The 17870-nt window shown below is 36.7% G+C and overlaps 2 protein-coding genes across 4 annotated transcripts in view; one reads left to right on the top strand and one right to left on the bottom strand.

Annotated features, from left to right (window-relative positions):
* LOC119597215 (serine/arginine repetitive matrix protein 1-like) overlaps window positions 1–6908 on the top strand; it is a 14517-nt gene extending 7609 nt beyond the window's left edge. The window contains exons 5-8 of one of the 3 annotated variants that reach the window (XM_037946742.1): window positions 4352–4435; window positions 4675–4862; window positions 5424–5532; window positions 5971–6908. In XM_037946742.1, coding sequence (XP_037802670.1) covers window positions 4352–4435; window positions 4675–4862; window positions 5424–5532; window positions 5971–6065 — 476 coding nt within the window. In that variant the 3' untranslated portion in view covers window positions 6066–6908. Of the gene's footprint in view, window positions 1–4351; window positions 4436–4674; window positions 5019–5423; window positions 5533–5970 lie in introns of all 3 variants that reach the window. The other 2 variants (XM_037946740.1, XM_037946741.1) reach the window with 2 other exon arrangements.
* A 1842-nt stretch (window positions 6909–8750) lies between these two features.
* Window positions 8751–17602, bottom strand: LOC119597349 (allantoicase-like). Its single transcript, XM_037946905.1, has 9 exons — window positions 17353–17602; window positions 15181–15243; window positions 13828–13942; window positions 13475–13576; window positions 12991–13079; window positions 11735–11926; window positions 11015–11174; window positions 9525–9748; window positions 8751–9142 (listed from the first exon to the last, which is right to left on the bottom strand). Exons 1-9 carry the CDS (start codon window positions 17431–17433, stop codon window positions 8996–8998), a joined length of 1173 nt encoding a protein of 390 aa, XP_037802833.1. The 5' UTR covers window positions 17434–17602; the 3' UTR covers window positions 8751–8995.
* Between the last annotated feature and the right edge of the window lie 268 nt (window positions 17603–17870).

Genomic DNA, 17870 nt, shown 5'->3' with positions numbered 1-17870 from the left:
GGCTTGGATAATACAATTCAGAAAAAGTCCCCGTGTCTAAAATAAACCCATTTGAAGCTATTGGCTGTGGGGTTAAGTATTGTTCACTAGTTTTCGTTGTGGATTTTGTTGTGCATAGATGGCTTCACAAGTGCTTAGCCACCAAGGAGTCAATTAGTAGACCTTTTTGACTGCATGTGATACCCAGGTCCTTGAATTCTAATTTTTTTTTTTTTAATTTTATACTTTTCAATATAATATACATGTTAATAATATATATATTGAATACATATATCATATATATATATATTATATTTATATATATATATATATATACATATACATATATATACATATATATACATACATATACATATACATATATATACATATACATACATACATATATATATATACATACATATACATATACATATATATAGATATACATATATATATATACATACATACATATATACATACATACAGTTGCAGAATTATATTTCAATACCCTTGTTGGGTCCCACTTTTGTACATCTGGCAACATCATCGATGTAAACATAGAGTAAATAATATTTTTATGAATGAGGCGAAAACCCTAGGCTGTAAGAAAGAGTGTGATCAGTAGAGCATAAATGACCAATAAGTGTATTAGTATCAGTTTTTGGAAACTACGTTAACCATTTCACCTTTCATTTTCTTCAAACAAGTGATAACAAAACATGCAGTATTAGCTATCACTGGCTTTGTTTAGGGGTATTTTTCAAATGCGATTTCCTGGCACTGTTTGTTTATCGAAATGGCAACACCTATGGAGGTGAGACGGCATTTCCCCTTTCGACACACCAAGTATCAATTATAGCTGCATATTTCTTGAAACTTGAAAATGCTACTTGCTCTTAAAAAAAATCTATGTATGGCATCTGCATTACATAAAATTCTTCAAATGCGCTGATACCTTTCTAAATGGTTTTCGTAGCTGGGCCATTTAGCAACGGCTAATCGAACTAATGGAGGGACCGTTTTTATTTTCGCCTGAACCAAACATTAAGACACTGATTCAATAAACAAACAAATAAAAACATGCTATATTTTGTTTTTCAATATAGAACATTAGTTGAACGCAAAACTGCAGTAGGGTTACAATGAATATGTAGATATTTTGTGTGTGTGTCTGTCTGTCGGTCTGTCTGACTTGTGTTTTTGCAATGTTTATAGAAACACTAAGTCAATTTTTGGTGATGAGTAGCTAAATATGCATAATTCATCATGTTGAATGCTTTTTATTCTGTGCTAAAATCTAACCATAATTTTCGCAATTATTATTCCCTAAGTCGTGGCGTTTCTCTGAGGAGTCGCATTCGATCAGCTGAGCGAGGGAAATACATTGTTTGTTTGTTTCAACTTTAGCAACTACTATCTGGGTGGTTCCAAGGAGTGTGAAAAACAAGTCTAAAAACTTATCCCCAGTACATGTGCTGTATTATATCTGATATATTGAAAGAAAAATCTTGTTCATTCTGATAAAATTGGAATTTAATCTCGCAATTTACATTTCCCTTGTAAAGTGGATTTTAAAGCTTTGATACAGAATCTTAATAAGTTTAAGATAGAAATACTTATTTCCTTGTGTGTGAAAAGTCATATTTGTTTATCCGAACCGAACCATCTAGAAAATTAAAACACAAAATCGTATATTTGATACTCTTTATGATAATGAATCTTCATAAATTCTTGAATATTCACTTCGCGTCTAATCTTAATAGATGCCAAATAAAAAAAAAAATATGTGCGATGGTATATGACGTCATAATAGCATTAGGGAAATCCGAGACTGCCAAGCTGACACCTTTTTCAAGATGGACGCAAGGCAATCTGAAATTACAAATAGAGGCCGCATCATAGGGATGAGGGAAAGTAATTTCTCTTCCAGTGACGTAACCAGAGAGCCGGGTATCTCCCGCTCGATGGTATACAGGTGGAAAAGGTGGGGGGAGGGGGCACCCTGAACGACCGCCCTCGTTGCGGATGCCCCTTCACCAAGGCAGCTAAAATTCATATAAAAACCTACAGCTCCCGCAAAACAACTACATGCAGATGGGCTTCATCAAAGAACGGTATCAAAGAGAGGTTGAACAAACGACATTGCCAACATCGCCTTCAGTTCGCCCAGCAGTATGTGGAGAGCGCACGGGAAGCTCCATTGCTGGATGAGAAATAACAGGTGTATATATCATTATTCTTTTTTAGTTTGCTCATAGACTTAGTTTCAGATTTTGTTGAAGATATATATTTATGCACCATATTTTATGTTCTGATTATCTATCGATGACCGACCGATGAAGTGAAGCTTTCCGCGGCCAAGGAAAGCTTGTAGCTCAGGCATGATGATAAATATTTGGCCGAATACTGTCAATGTTTGGGAAACGGCTAATAAAAAAAAACTCCCAGTAACTAACAGAACTAAAAGGAATGGAAAGTCTTATGAAGGAAACCGGGACCTCACATGAGCACGTCATCTCTGTCCGGGAGATTAGACAAAATTTTGAATAACGAGAGATTGTTCTTGTTATACGTATGGCTGTATTGGTCTTTTTCTACAGTTGTTACCCGTTTTTCTTTTACAAATAAACCGAGAGTAAAAAATATCTTCAAGGTTAATAAGCATCCTTCCAATTATTCGATGTACTAAATCCCCCGGCAAAGAAAACTTCGAAAGCTGTACTTCGCTCCGCTGCCATCTCATCTTCTCAAGAAGTCCCAGTATCTCTTCCTTCTACCCTGAACCAACCTATCCCTACTACCCCTCTCCTATCAGATTCCTTTTCCAGCCTAAATCCAGATACTACAATCTCTACCACTTCCCCAGTGCTTACCCCTCCCCCTCCTCCTCACTCTACCTGTCGCATCAGCCAACCGAAACGTTCCACTCCATCTCCCACCGCATCCTCTCCTACACCCACCTCTTCCTTCTGCTCCTCGGACATTATTCCGTCTTCTCCGCACAAGAAAACCATTGTGTTACAGACCTCCCCACCCAACTCCCCTCCAGAAACTCTTGAAGACATTCAAGAGTTCATAAACATGACTCGAGAGAATGGTCCATTCCCCCCCCATCCACCCTCTAATCCCCTTATTCGCTCTTGCATTCAAATTATTCGCCGATATCCACGTCTTTACAAATCCTCATTGTATTCCCTTTGCTCCCCCTCTATACCTTTTTCACTAATTCTATCCTACAGCGTTCTACACCCTTTAACATCCAACATATCTTGATCATTAACTCGTTTCCACTCTTTTTGCCACAATACCTTTACCATAGTGCTATATATGACTTGATGTCCACCACAGTTGTGTATTCTAACCATTAATCATTTTCTCACTAGGGTGTTCGAATGTGGATGCGAATCCTCAGAGAAACGCCACGAATTATGGAATACTAATAGCGAAAACTGTTGAGAATTTAGCATTAGAATAGAAAATCATACGTAATGTTTCGGTCCTCATTACCAAGTGTTGACTTAGTATTTCCATAGACGACACACACACTGATAAAATATCTGTATATTCATTGTAACCCTACTGCGGTTTTGCGTCCAAATAATATTCTGTAAAGAAGAATATGTAACATGTTTTCTGTTTATTTAATCAATGTTTGGTGGCTAAAAGAAAAGAAAAATCATTAGTTCGATTAACCGCTACTAGATGTTGTAGCCACGGCTTATGAGAAGTATTTACAAAGGTATCAACGATTTTTGCAAAGATTGTTACTTGACATAGCTGCCATACATAGACGTTTAAAGCATGAAGCGTTTTCATGTTTTAAGAAATATACAGCTGTAATTGAAAATTATCGTGTTGAAAGAAGGGGGACATACTGCCTCACCTCCAAAGGTGTTGCCATTTCGATAAACAAACAATTCCAGGAAATCGCATTTTAAAAATATCCCACAACAAAGTCAATGATAGCTAATACTACATGTTTTGTTATCACTTGTTTGAAGAAAACGAAAGATGAAATGGTTTACTTAGTTTCCAAAAATAGATACTAATACAGTTGTTGATCTTTTATATTCTACCAGCCACACCTTGTTACAAACGGCCTAGGGTTTTCGCCTCATTCATAAAAATACTATTTATGTTCACATCGATGGTGTTGCCGGATGTACAAATGTGGGACCCAGCAAGTGCACTAAAACATAATTTCGAAATGATACATAATATATATATATATATATATATATATATATATATATATATATATATATACACACATATATACATATACATACATACATACATACACACATAAGTATATGTATGTATACCCGCACACACAAACACACATATATAATGTCTTTTCATGATTCAGATGATCCAGAAAATGATGTTGATAAAGGAAGAAAAGGTCCCAAAAAAGTGGTTGAAGAAGACAAAGGGAAAGTTAAGCCTGAAGGTAAAAGTCATAAAGTCAGAAGTCTTTTTTTTTTTTTTTAGCACCTTCGGATAGATCAATATTTGTGCTATTTCAGTTATGTATGTATCAATTATATCAATATTTGTGCTATTTCAGTCCTCTCTCTCTCTCTCTCTCTCTCTCTCTCTCTCTCTCTCTCTCTCTCTCTCTCTCTCTCTCTCTCTCTCTCTCTCTCTCTCTCTCGGCTTTTCCAAAGACTGACACTTTCCATATTTCAGAAACTATTCAAGAAAACTTGAAGGAAAAGAGAGCTGCAAAAGACACTGGGAACAAGGAACAAGAGGAGAAAGAGGACGAAAGCGGAAGTGAGGACAACGCGCAAGAAGAGAAGAGAGAGGAATCCAAAGGAAAAGAAGGAGGAAGGAGAGGAGAGGAAACACCCCGCGAAGGATCCTCGGAGTTGCAGGTGATGAAATTCAAGGACCTTTATTTCCTGCACTACCTGATGAATGACTGCAACTGCTTCTTGGCTAAGAGCTTCGAGGACCCGAGGCGCGGGGTGTTTGCTGGCTTCATTTTCCTGGAGGGGGGCAGTCTCCTGTGGCAGGCGAAGAAGGACATGGTACGGGAGGAGCGTCTCTTCCACTCAGTTGCCGTTCTCGTTTTTATGTTTATTTTATACCAAGGGATCTCTCTTTTTTTTTTCTCTCTCTTTCTCTTTTCTCATTATTCTATTTCTCTTTCTTCTCTTGTTCTCTTTACTTCTCCTCTGCTTCTCCAACTCATTTGCCTCTTCTGTTCCAATTTTTATTCTCATTTTTTCTCTTCGTTTTTTATGCTTCATTGGTCTTTTGCTCCTCATCTTTCTGCAGCTCCCCATTCTTAACTTTTAATTAATAAGTGTAGTTTTGGAAAAAAAAAAGTGTCATTTGTTCTTGGCATTTTGGTATTTGTGATTTTCTAAGATGTTAGTTTCTATATACAAGTTGTCTTAACGCCTTTTTAAATAATTCATATTGCTTTCCAGTTCATTAAGGTCGTTAGCGGACGTGGAACACTGAAGATGGTAAACACAGAGACAATGGAAGGAATACACATGTCACTGATAAATAAAGAAAGTGCTACTATTACTACAGGTAATTTTGTATTTTATCTGCTTTTTTCAGAGTAGTGAGAATTTAGGAGAATGAGAGAGAGCACAAGAGAACAGAGATCGTAAGAGGATGAAGGATAGTATTAGACAGTGCGAAAGAACACGAGAGAGGAAAAAAAGAGAATGAAAGAGAGCTTTAGAGCAGGGAAGAGCACGAGAGAAAGGGAGAGGGTGAGAATGAAAAATGTGTATAAGAAGGAGAGAGAAAAAGAGCATGAGAAAAGGAGAGCGTGTGAGAGAATAAGAGAGAGCATGGGAGAGCGAGAGAGAAAAAGAGCACAGTATGAAAGAGTGAGAGGGAGGGAGGGTCGGAAGGAGTGAAATGGAGCATGAGAGTAAAGAGGGATGGGGGGAGGAAGGGAGAAGGGAATAATGTAAAATTATTACTTTTTTTTTTATTTTCTCCCTTTTTCTTTTTTAGGCACGAAAGTAGAAATCATCAAGGACCGAAGGTGTAAGATGATCAAGATCTATGTTGAAATAAAGAGTACAAATTTTAAGAGGAGAAATGACTAGGTTGAAAACAACTCGCGATACACGTAAAATGAGATTATGAGTCCCCGCGATGAACTGGTAGGAGACCTTTCAAAGAAGAATGTACACATGTATCATATCCGCATAGGATGACTTCCTGTTTTAGAGAAATGATGACAGTCTAAAAGTACTATTTTTCATTTGTCGTCAAATTTTGTTAACATTTCTCATATCCACGTAGGAGGTCTTCCAACCCCAAAACAAAGAGATTACTGAGTAACACTAAAAGAAATGTTTTACCATGAATTTCTCGTGCTTTTCCACAGAATGTTATGGAGTTTTATGGGAAAAATGCTTTCGGCATAATAAATCATAACCTCGACGGTTTATATGTAAAATAATAGAAATTAAATTGAAAATGGTATTGTTATGTGCTGATCAACATAGATGGTACATGAGAAACAGTATATTTTTATATTCCAGTTTTGTACAATTGTCAGGTTTGTGCATATCACAAGTTACACTTTACTGATTCCTTGATTGTATTATCACTGATTTTATAGTGACATATGTTTCAGTACAACATGGATCATTGCTATTCAGATTAATCTGTTCTGTAATTATAAATACAATTATTGTCTCTCTTTTCCAGCTGGCTCATTCTGGGAATATATGTGTGTCTTGGTAATTATAACTTCATTCAAATGTATAAAAATAACAGAATGCCATAAGAGTTAACCCAACCAACACGGAGTTACGTTCTGTCCCCTGTAGTTTTTGTAAATTTTGTTACATACAGATGGCTCCACATGTACTCAGCCGGCAAGGAGTCTATCAGTAGGCCCTAGTGACCGATCCTGATTTCCCTATTCCTTGAATTAATGGGAAAGTGTGTTTTTCTTTTTGGTACAATTGATATCGATACTGTTATTATTGTTATTGATGTTATGATTATTAAATTGATAATTAAATCTTGGTAACATTTAATGCGAGGGAATAATACAAAAGACCCTTTCCAAAAGTCAAGGAAAAGGCTAAACAGGTGAGATAGGTAGGACTAATAACTGACTCCTTGGTGATTGCATTTACACATAGATGGCTCTACAGGTGCTTACCTGTAGAGCCATCTATGTGTAAATGCAATAAATTAACTTGTATTAGAGTGGGCTTGCTATGTATTCTCGCCATCCGTGCCGATTGGGTTAACTTGCAGTTTATGAGAGCTTTAGTTTTTTTTCGTCTCGCGTATTTTATTCCTTCACATTTACATCAACTATGTTTCTACCATTAACAAGTGTATATATGTATTTTTTTTCCTTTTTTTTTGGGGGGGGGGGTCATTGTCTTTTTAGTTAGGAATTGAAAATAATTATTATACGTATATTCTTTATGCAGAAAAGCAGTAAAACTGTAAAGTCCTATGATAAAAAAAAAATATTTGGAAATAAAATGAGATAATTCACAACATTGAAGATGATTAACCTACTTTTCCCCCCAAAAAAATGTTATAATCTTATGTGTATGTGTATATATATAATGTATAGATAAATGTGCATGTTTAGTGCTTGAAGACAAGTACTGATGAGAGGTTACTGCAGAGTAATGCTTGAAAGTAAGAATAAAGTTTATGAGAAATCTACATAAAGCTGGTGTGGGTCATATTTTGCTTCAAAGAATTTTTAGACCAGGAAAAGTTCTTGAATTTCAGATTTTAATAGGGGGAAGGACCCTATATTTATCTATCTATCTGTCTCTCTCTCTCTCTCCTCTCTCTCTCTCTCTCTCTCTCTCTCTCTCTATATATATATATATATATATATATATATATATATATATATATTGTATATACATATATATATATTTGTCTATATATCTTATCTTTCTGTGCCATCACCGATGCGGTGTGTGACGAACTACTTGGCGCCATGTTTCTATCGGTCTGTCCCAGATATGAAGTGCTTCAATGTGCGTGTGTGCGTATATATATATATATATATATATATATATATATATATATATATTATATATATATATATATATATATATATATATATATATATATATATATATAATATTTGTGTGTGTGTGTGTGTGTGTAACCATTCTATCAAAATCAGATAAATCACTTTGATAATAATGTCTTAATCTTCCTATTCAACTTTTACTTTTTCTTTCTTTTTTCGATGTAAACTAAAATTTCCAGAAGAAAAGAATTTTCCGATTCTTCAAAAACGTGAATATGTTGATGTGGATAAAAAATGCTTCGTTTCAGTAATGTATTTTATTTCTATAATTACAATTTTGCTTGAGATTTTGAGTATGATAATGATTCTATAATGCCCCTAACTCACACACGCACGCGCACACACACACACACACACGTATAAATATATATATATATATATATATATATATATATATATATATATATATATATATATATATATATATATATATATATATAATATAACAAAATAATGCATGTACTCCCTGTCCCACCCACCGAGGAATATACACAACTAGCACGCAAGTTTATTTTATTTTATCTTTTGATCTTAGTTGAATAACAATACTAATAATAATAAAAAAAGCACTAAATTCGCTTCGTCCTGAATGCAAACCAAGAATTCCTGATCAATCGCCAGTTTTTCAGAGCCTGGAGGCCAGTGAAAGTTCCGATTCCTTAAAAACCAAGTGGACAGGATTGAATTTTAGAATATATTCGTTAAAAAAAAAAAAAAAAAAAAAAAACTTTTCTCTTTAATACAACCAAAAGAATTCCTGTCGAATCACCAATTTTTCAGAGCTTGACCACCGGTAGAAAATAATGTTCCCATATCTCATAAACAAACCATCGGATTGAATATTATAGAATAATAATTATATATAAAAAAAAATATATATATATACATATCACCACTAAATTCTTTCCATCCTGTATGCAACCATAATCCAAACGAATCACCCAGTTTTCACAGTCTGGCCGCCAGTGAAAACAACGTTCCAATTAGCCTCACGCGACTTATGCCTCCGTCCGGCGCCATGACGATCCGCACGTGGGAGATCGGCCCGATATTTTCCACTTCTGATGCGTAGAAATGGCGGGCGTGAGCCTTTAGCTGAAAATGTGTGGGGTTTATGTTATAATTCATCTGGCAATATATGGTTTTTTTTTTTTTTTTTTGTCTAGGAGTATATGGATTTGCGTCTCTCTGCGTGTTCCTGCTAGATTTTAGTTCTGATCGTATGGTAATATATATATATATATATATATTTTTTTTTTTTTTCTCTCTCTCTCCTGATTTGGTAATATGTATCATTTTAGTGATACTTATATTTCGAGATATTAACTGGTTTATTAGAAACGATCTGTAGATTTGTCACTAATCAACGTCAAGACTGCAACCCTTACAACGTGTAAAATCTTAGACACACGATCCCTCAGATAACAAATCGCACATCACGCTTGAACGCGAACACATTCCCCCCCCGCTCACTCACCTTCTGCGGGGGCAAAATAGTCCTCCAAAGCCCTTCGTCAGTGGCCAAGGACACGGTAGAGTCCGCGCCCTCCCGAAGCAGGCAGCCATCGATCCTGCAGGAGTCGGGGAAGTTGCCCTTGAAGTGGTGGGTGTCGATCTCCACTTGACACACGACCCCGGGGTGACCCAAGCGCAGCACCGCCCACTCGAACCCCGGCACCTGGAGCACCCCGCGGGCGTCGGCTGGGTGGGGGGGGCGGAGGAGGAGGAGGAGGGGGAGAAGGAGCGGAGGCGGAGGAGGAGGAGGAGGTAGAGGATAGGGAGAGGAGGAGGGAGAGAGGAAGGGGGAGGGGGAGGTCAGTTTGGATATATTTGTGATCTTTTTATAGTGATTTGTTTCCATTTATTTCCTTTTATTTATCTAGTTGTGTGTCTGGTTATTGATTTATTCATTTATCTATCATCTATATGTTTATTTACTTTTATATTTATCTTTTTCTCTTTTATCATTTATATATCCATATATGCATACATAATTACATACATATACACACATCTATATATATACTTATATCTATCTCTCTATCTATCTACCTATCTATTTATATGTCTATCTATCTATATATCTATCTATCAATCTCTGTCTCCATCTATCAGTCAGTCTATTTGTCTATCCATCTATCCATCTTACTATCTATCTATCTATTTATCACATGTGTATCTATCTATCTGTCTAATCTATCTAATCAATCGAATCAATCTGTCTAACTATTTATCTATTTCTTCTGTAAAGAAAGATATGAATTATTTTTTCAAGATTACTCTAGAAATCAGAACGTCTGGATAATCTATAGTCGCCTGTGCAACAGAACATGTTGGCCGTAAGCTCGTACCGAATTGCAACTCCTTTGCAACCTATCAATTAAGTTTCGATTCCCCGCCTTCTAAGGCAATTTATGCAACAGATCAACCCTTTCTCGATTCCCAGTAGCTCGTACCATATTGCAACTACTTTGCAACTTATCAATTAATTTCCGACTCCCAACCGACCTGTTGCATCGAGTTGCACCCACCACTGAGGACCCGCTCCACCCTAGGGGGGTTTCAGTATTTTCCAAAGGGGGCGCTAGCCCTTGTAGAAAAGGACGTAATTTCTCTAATTATCTTTGTTATTCCCTTAACGAAAACATGGTTACATAATGGAAAGTATAATTATAATGCCACTAATTCATACTCATTAGAAAGACTAACAAAACACACTTATAATTGCCTTTAAAATCTGGGAGGGAATCTTATTTACAGATGCCAGGGAGGTGTGGAGGGAAGGACAAAGTTCTAAAGGGGGGGGGGGGGATGGCGTGATACTTAAAGGGTTAAGAACCACCGATCTAAGGCAACCTATGCAACACACCAACTCGCTTTCCGACCAACAGCTCACCAGCAACAACCTCGCAACCTACCCTTACCTATCCGATTCCCGACCGCAGGATAGCACAGGATTGCACCCACCTTGCAACACCGCTGGCCGATCGAGTCTCCTCGCCGTCTCCCACCCATCGGCCATGGTCACGCCCCTCCCCGGGCTGATGAGGTTCCGCGGGTGACCGTAATGGGCGTCGCTATACTCCAGGCACACGCCCCCGTTCTCAACCGCAGCCAGGTCGATCAGCTGGGCGGGGAAAAGGGGTTAAAAGGGAGAGGAGATGCGTTATAAGGGCGGGGAGGGGGAGGATGTAACACGGGGGAAGGAGGAAATACAAAGGGGGGGGAGATGTGTTATAAAGGGGGAAGATATTATAAGAGGAGAAGACCTGTTATGTTATGAGATGCATGACAAGGCCGTGAGAGGGAGAAACACGTGGCAAGGGGAGACGGAAGGCTTTAAAAAGGGGGTGGGGAACGATCTATAATTTGTTTCTATTATTTTTTTTTTTTTCTATACTCAAGTAAAGGCATTGGGGTTTAGTGAGCGACAGAGAGATAGATAGAGAGAGAGAGAGAGAGAAAGAGGGGGGGGGAAGAGGGAGAAAGAGGGAGGGAGGGAGGGAGGAGAGGGAGGGAGAGAGAGAGAGATAGAGAGAGAGAGAGAGAGAGAGAGAGAGAGAGAGAGAGAGAGAAGAGAGAGAGAGAGAGAGAGAGACTAAGACAGAGACAGACAAACAGTAAAGACAGAGTTAAAAACAAATTCACAGGCTATATTCCCAGTTATCTTTTGAGCCCAGACCTCACCTTCCCTTTTGGCACCTTCGACCAATCCGGCGTGGCACTCCCGAACACCTTGAGCCTCGCAATGCCTCCGTCAGGGTATATGTTAAGCCGTACGTGTGTCCAGCGTCTCTTGACGGCCGCCTCGATGTATGTGTGGCACGTGTCCATGTATCCGGGTCGAGCTTCCGTCAGCGGGACGATGAATGGCCAATTCTGGAAATGGGGGGATGGGGGGAGGAGGGAGGGGGAGAGGGGGGGTTCGTTCTGGGGTCATCTTCTTTTTTATCATTCTGTATTATTGTTTTTCCTCGTTTATTATCTTTACCATCATCATCATCATCATCATCATTATCATCGTCATCACCATCATCATCATTATCATCGTCATCATCCTCACCATCACCATCATTATCATCATCATTATCATTCTTATGGTTATGATAAGTATTGATGATAGTAATAAAGAGTAATAGTAATTTTTTTTTAATGCTGATGATAATGGATGAGATGAGGATAATGATGATGACCATAGTGGTGATTACTGCTCCTGCTGTAGTTTCTAATACCATAGTATTATTATCATTATTATTTTCATCAATGTCATCACCATCATCATTAGTATTATTATCATTATAGTTATCATTTTCATCTTCATGTTATTATCACCATTATTATTATCATTACCATTATCATTATTATTATCGTTATAAATCATATTATCATTATTATTATCATCATCATCATCATCATCACCACAATCATCATTATCAACAGTATTAACATTACTAGTAGTAGTATTGTTATCAATTATTATCAGTACTTACTGTTATCATCATCAATTTTTAGCAACACTATTGTTATTATCATTACTATTACTAACACATTTGTCATTATTTTGTCAAAATTGTTTACAGCACAGCTAATCGTGTTTTTTTTATTTTTATTTTTTACTTTACTTATATTTTCATTCCCACCTGACAACGCAATTTCATACATTTCCGTATAACGAAAGGAGGAAAGGAAGAAATTGGAAGAAAAAGAAAGATAGAAATAATATATATATATATATATATATATATATATATATATATATATATATATATATATATATATGTGTGTGTGTGTGTGTGTGTGTGTGTGTGTGTGTGTGTGTGTGTGTGTGTGTGTGTGTGTGTGTGTGTGTGTGTGTGTGTGTGTGTGTGTGTGTGTGTGTGTGTGTGTGTGTGTGTGTGTGTAGCACCTTTCCTCTGTTGCCAATTTGCGAATATCTAACTTACCTGACTGTCCAGCTGAGCCACCTGTTCCATCACTCCTTCGCAAGCCTGAGTTCCAATCTCGCTTTTTCTTGGTGGGATTTTGGCTTCATCTGAGGAAGAATAGGGAGTTAATACACACACACACACACACACACACACACACACACACACACACACACACACACACACACACACACACACGCACGCACGCACGCACGCACGCACATGCATACAGTCAATGTAGGTATACAGACATGTGTTTTGAGATCGGATCTTATTTATTTCTTATATATACATTTACTTTTTATATTTTTATTATTCTATTATTTCTTTATGTCATCAATCATCCAATTATTCCATTATTTCATCTATCACTTAATTATCCCATTATTTAATCTATCACCTAATTATCCCATTATCTCATCTATCATTTCACTTCATTTCATCATTCTTTTACTATCATTATCACCGCTTTTCGCCCTTGAAGAACGAGGCACAACCTCACCTTCGGGAGAGAGAACACCCCCTTGGAGGGACACGCGAGGGACAAAGTTTCCTGTGAAGAATGACGTGTCGGCGTCGATTCCCTCGATGATACCCGGTACCCCTGAAAATACACAGTTTGACATTTCCGGGATATTTGTTGTTGTTTTTTTATAATGTTTGTGTAGGTGTTATATGGTGGTTATTATGGTAATCTGTAAGGTGTTTAGGGAGATCATAAATGCGGTTGAATAATCGATCTCTAATAGCGAAGATGCAAATAAAAATAGGGGGGAGAAAGATCAGAAACTTGCTTGAAAATTAAATCTATTCTTGTCCGTTGTCCTCTTAATTTCCATTTCGCTTTTCTCTTACCAAGCCTGATGATGCACCAATCATGGCCTGGGATTCTTTTTCTGCGAGTCTCCCATCCGTCCATCCATTTCCCACATTCTGTGAACTCGGCTTCTCGCCACTCGGGGTCACTCTCCTATTTCATAGAAAACGGCGATATCAGTTTCAATTTATTGCATTTTATTTGATTGTGAATTAATAGTGAGGTATTAGATAGGTATGTATTAATAGAAATATAATGGTAATTTTACAGAATACCTTCGCATAACTAATAGCCATATATATCGAAATTATGCCCCGAAAACCTCCCCATTAGCGGCAATCTTGGCCCCGATAGAAGGAAATAGCGTGAAAAGTACCATGGAAATTGAGGGAGAAAATAGGAATATATCAAAATCAGTCACTATATCGTCACATATTCATTCAGGGTAGAGTGTGCGACCAACACCGAGTCTCCGACGCTCCATCTTGCCGTAAATACTTGGAGGATTCTTTGCTTTCCTGGGAGACTGATTCTGTGTATATTATTCATACTTAACCCCTGGTACCTTTCATGCCCTCCCGTGCCATCGGCGGCAAGACTGTGGGTTTTTTTGGGGGGGGGGGTTTCACGGCATAATTCCTACATATATATGTACTTGGGGGTGAATCCATTAATACCAAAAACGTCGCGATCATATACGAAGGTATTGTGTAAAATGATCAATATATTGAAAGTGCATTGATATAAGCATGCCCTATTGCATTAATGTAACTTTGCTAGACATGCATTAATGAAAATGTGTTACACAGGTAGGTATTTGCAGAAATTCAGCATCATTGTTTCTCTGTATTTAATATTCCTCTCTTTAGGATTAAAGATTCTTCCATATTCTTACGCAATTCGTTGAAATAAAACGTTTAATATCAAAGGGAGTTTGTATATTTGTTTAAGGAAAATGGGCTACTGAAAATATTTAATGAAGAAACCAAAAGCTTTGCAGGATACTAACCTTCACTTACTAAGTTGTTACACCGACTGATGTGCTATAGTCTCTCTCTCTCTCTCTCTCTCTCTCTCTCTCTCTCTCTCTCTCTCTCTCTCTCTCTCTCTCTCTGTCTGTCTCTCTCTCTCTCTTTCTGTGTGTGTGTGTGTGTGTGTGTGTGTGTGTGTGTGTGTGTGTGTGTGTGTGTGTGTGGTGCGCGCGTCTGTCTGTCATTCTGTCTGTCTGTCTATCTGTCTGTCTGTCTGTCTGTGTCCGTCTGTCTGTCTGTCTTTCCATACGTATTTCTCCTCCTATCAATCTTTCTACCTTTCCGTTCCCCTCTACCTCTTCATTTCCTGTCTCCCCCTCTACCTTCCCGTTCCTTGTCTTTCATTTGCATTTTACATACCTTTAAAAGGTTTTCAGCCACAGCAAACCAGTCATCTGTCGCAAAGAGAATTCGACCTCCAAGCTGAAAAAGAAAATAGTTTTTAAAGTCGATCGGGCATTTGGCCAAAAATAGTAATAACAATGATAGTAGCAACAATAAAAACAGCAACAATAACAACAACAACAATAATTATAATAATAACAATAATCATCATCATCACCATAATGATAATAATGATAATAATAATAAGGATAATGTTTGCATGTACATCTTTTGCAAAAAGGGGTTCCCTGTTGACAAAATGAAGCTTGTAGATCAACAAATATATAACACAGGAGTTGTATAAGTTTACTACATAAACTAGATCAGAAACTGAGGTGTTAGGTGTAATTATAAGAAGGTTCCTAATAGAAGATTATACTTAGAAGTTCCTTTAAGAAGAGTGACGTCTTGATGAAGAAGTGGAGGTTCATCCTGTGGTTTCAGGAAACACACCAGGTCGTCCCATCACATAATATAACATTGTCAGGGTACATTGGTATTAATAAAAAAAGCATGTAGAGCAATAATGAGCAATATATGGACCGTGGTTATGCAATATTGTATGATCAGTGTCATCAAGACCATCCCGTGAGACAATCAGAAAAAAGTATCGTATTTTTATTATTTTTCTTTTTTTATCCAGTTATCAGCAATTCCTCTAATTCGTTTTATTACAGACTGCTCTAGCCCACTCCCCAAAATAACCTGGGAATAACTACCTCTTCACTACCATGTGCTTCTACACATAGTATCCCGAATTTTATTAGTGGCAACAAAATTATTTAAAGAAGAAGAAGAAAAAAAAAATCCTAAATTATTTTGCATATATAGCTTACTCGATTTAGTCTAAATAAAACAGCAACTTCCACTCTATGGTGTTTCAGTCATCCATGCAAAAAATGGATAGACAATACCGTGTATCGACCGTATATCAGCTACCAGGTGAATAAGGCAGATTGCAACAAACTTTAAAACATAAGGTGAGGATATACTGCCATGAGACGAATGAACAATGGCGGTGAAATGGTCCTTCTGTTGTTATTCGGGAGTATATACATGACACACTCGGGTTTTGCATTTCAACCTGTGTTTGGGTATTTAGGTGAGAAGTCCCCTGAGATGCTGCAAGATGGTTGACTAAATCGTAATAATTCTGATATAATGAACCGTATAGCTTACTCTCGGCTGAAACTAAGCTGGTAAGAGCAAATCTCGGTGAGACCCAGAAACGGATGACATGGTACGACAAAAATGCCTCAGTCACGGTTGTGTTGTTTTTTCTTTACAATGAAGAGTAATATATATTGTTTTTGAAAACTCTTCTATCGAACAGTCAGGGATCATGTAAAAAATATATTTATACTATGTGACTTAAGTATATAATTTATTAAAATTTAGCTAATCTAAAGTAGGAATCATGTAAAAAAAAATTTATATATATATATATATATATATTATATATATATATATATATATATATATATATATATATATATATATATATATATATATATATATATATATATATATGGCGATACTAATAGCCTGCTTGTAGAAAAAATATAAAGAGGGTAAGGTTATGCTAAACGAAATCAATATGCAATAGCAATAATCACCACAATTACGAAGACATTAAATTGGTTAATTCAGATACCATCAATAATCCAGACAGTAATCTCGGGCATGCAAATTTACCTCAACAGCAACAAATGACAATTTCTTAAGGATTTATATATATATATATATATATATATATATATATATATATATATGCATAAAATATACAACAATACATAAAAATATCACACACACACACATACAACAACACACACACACACACACACACACACACGCACACACACACACACACACACACAACACACACACACACACATCAAATATATATATATATATATATATATATATATATATATATATATATATATATATATATATATGTATATATATATATAATAATAATAATAATAATAATAACACGACACCGAGTAACATTATGAGAGTACACACAGATGCGCCCAAGCTTATCTTCCACAAACTGCGATACCATGATAATGAAACATACCCCCACTAAATAAAAAAAAAAAAGAAAAAAAAAAAACATGAATAAAACTAATACACTAGAATTACCTTCTCGGAAATGAGGTTATTTAATTCCGCAAATTTCGGCTTCTCCTCCCTCGTGCCAGAAGCATCCTGTCGCCGTGCCATCGTGCCCCGCTGCTGCCGTGTCTCTGCCAGGAACCTTGAAGCGAAACCTGTTATATTGGTGAGCGAAGCATTGTGGAATACCCATGGCGCTTGGTCGATTTCGTTACTCTTTTTTTTCTCTCTCTCTCTTCTTTTAGTTAAGGTTTAATTATTTTGGGGGGGTTATTGTTATATATATATTTTTTCTTCGTGGTGTAAATGGTTTATTAAATTTGCTTTGTGGTTATATTTTGTTTCTGTTGATTTTTTTTCTGGTTTGTTTCGTATATCAAGGAAGTGTTTCGGAGATGCAGGCGCAGATTCCACCTGTGTGTGTGTAACCTTATTCATTCATGTTCACATATCTAGTTTAAAAACCCTACATACACTTAAACATTTAAATAAAACTATTTCACAGAATAACACTAAGAACGACAACGATATTATATGCCTCATCG

Source organism: Penaeus monodon, chromosome 39, assembly GCF_015228065.2.
Source record: "Penaeus monodon isolate SGIC_2016 chromosome 39, NSTDA_Pmon_1, whole genome shotgun sequence".
NCBI classification, from domain to species: Eukaryota; Metazoa; Arthropoda; class Malacostraca; order Decapoda; family Penaeidae; genus Penaeus; species Penaeus monodon.
Note: the sequence above shows the minus strand (reverse complement) of the source record. Positions and strands in the feature narration are given on the sequence as shown.

Bases quoted from the DNA above. Each gene is read 5' to 3' on its own strand.
- LOC119597349 (XM_037946905.1), bottom strand. From the start codon at position 17,433: ATGGCACGGCGACAGGATGCTTCTGGCACGAGGGAGGAGAAGCCGAAA. The intron at 15,244-17,352 runs GTAATTCTAGTG...TTTCTTTTTCAG, and splicing joins ATAACCTCATTTCCGAGAAG to CTTGGAGGTCGAATTCTCTT. The intron at 9,143-9,524 runs GTGAGTGAGCGG...ACACATTTTCAG, and splicing joins CTATTTTGCCCCCGCAGAAG to CTAAAGGCTCACGCCCGCCA.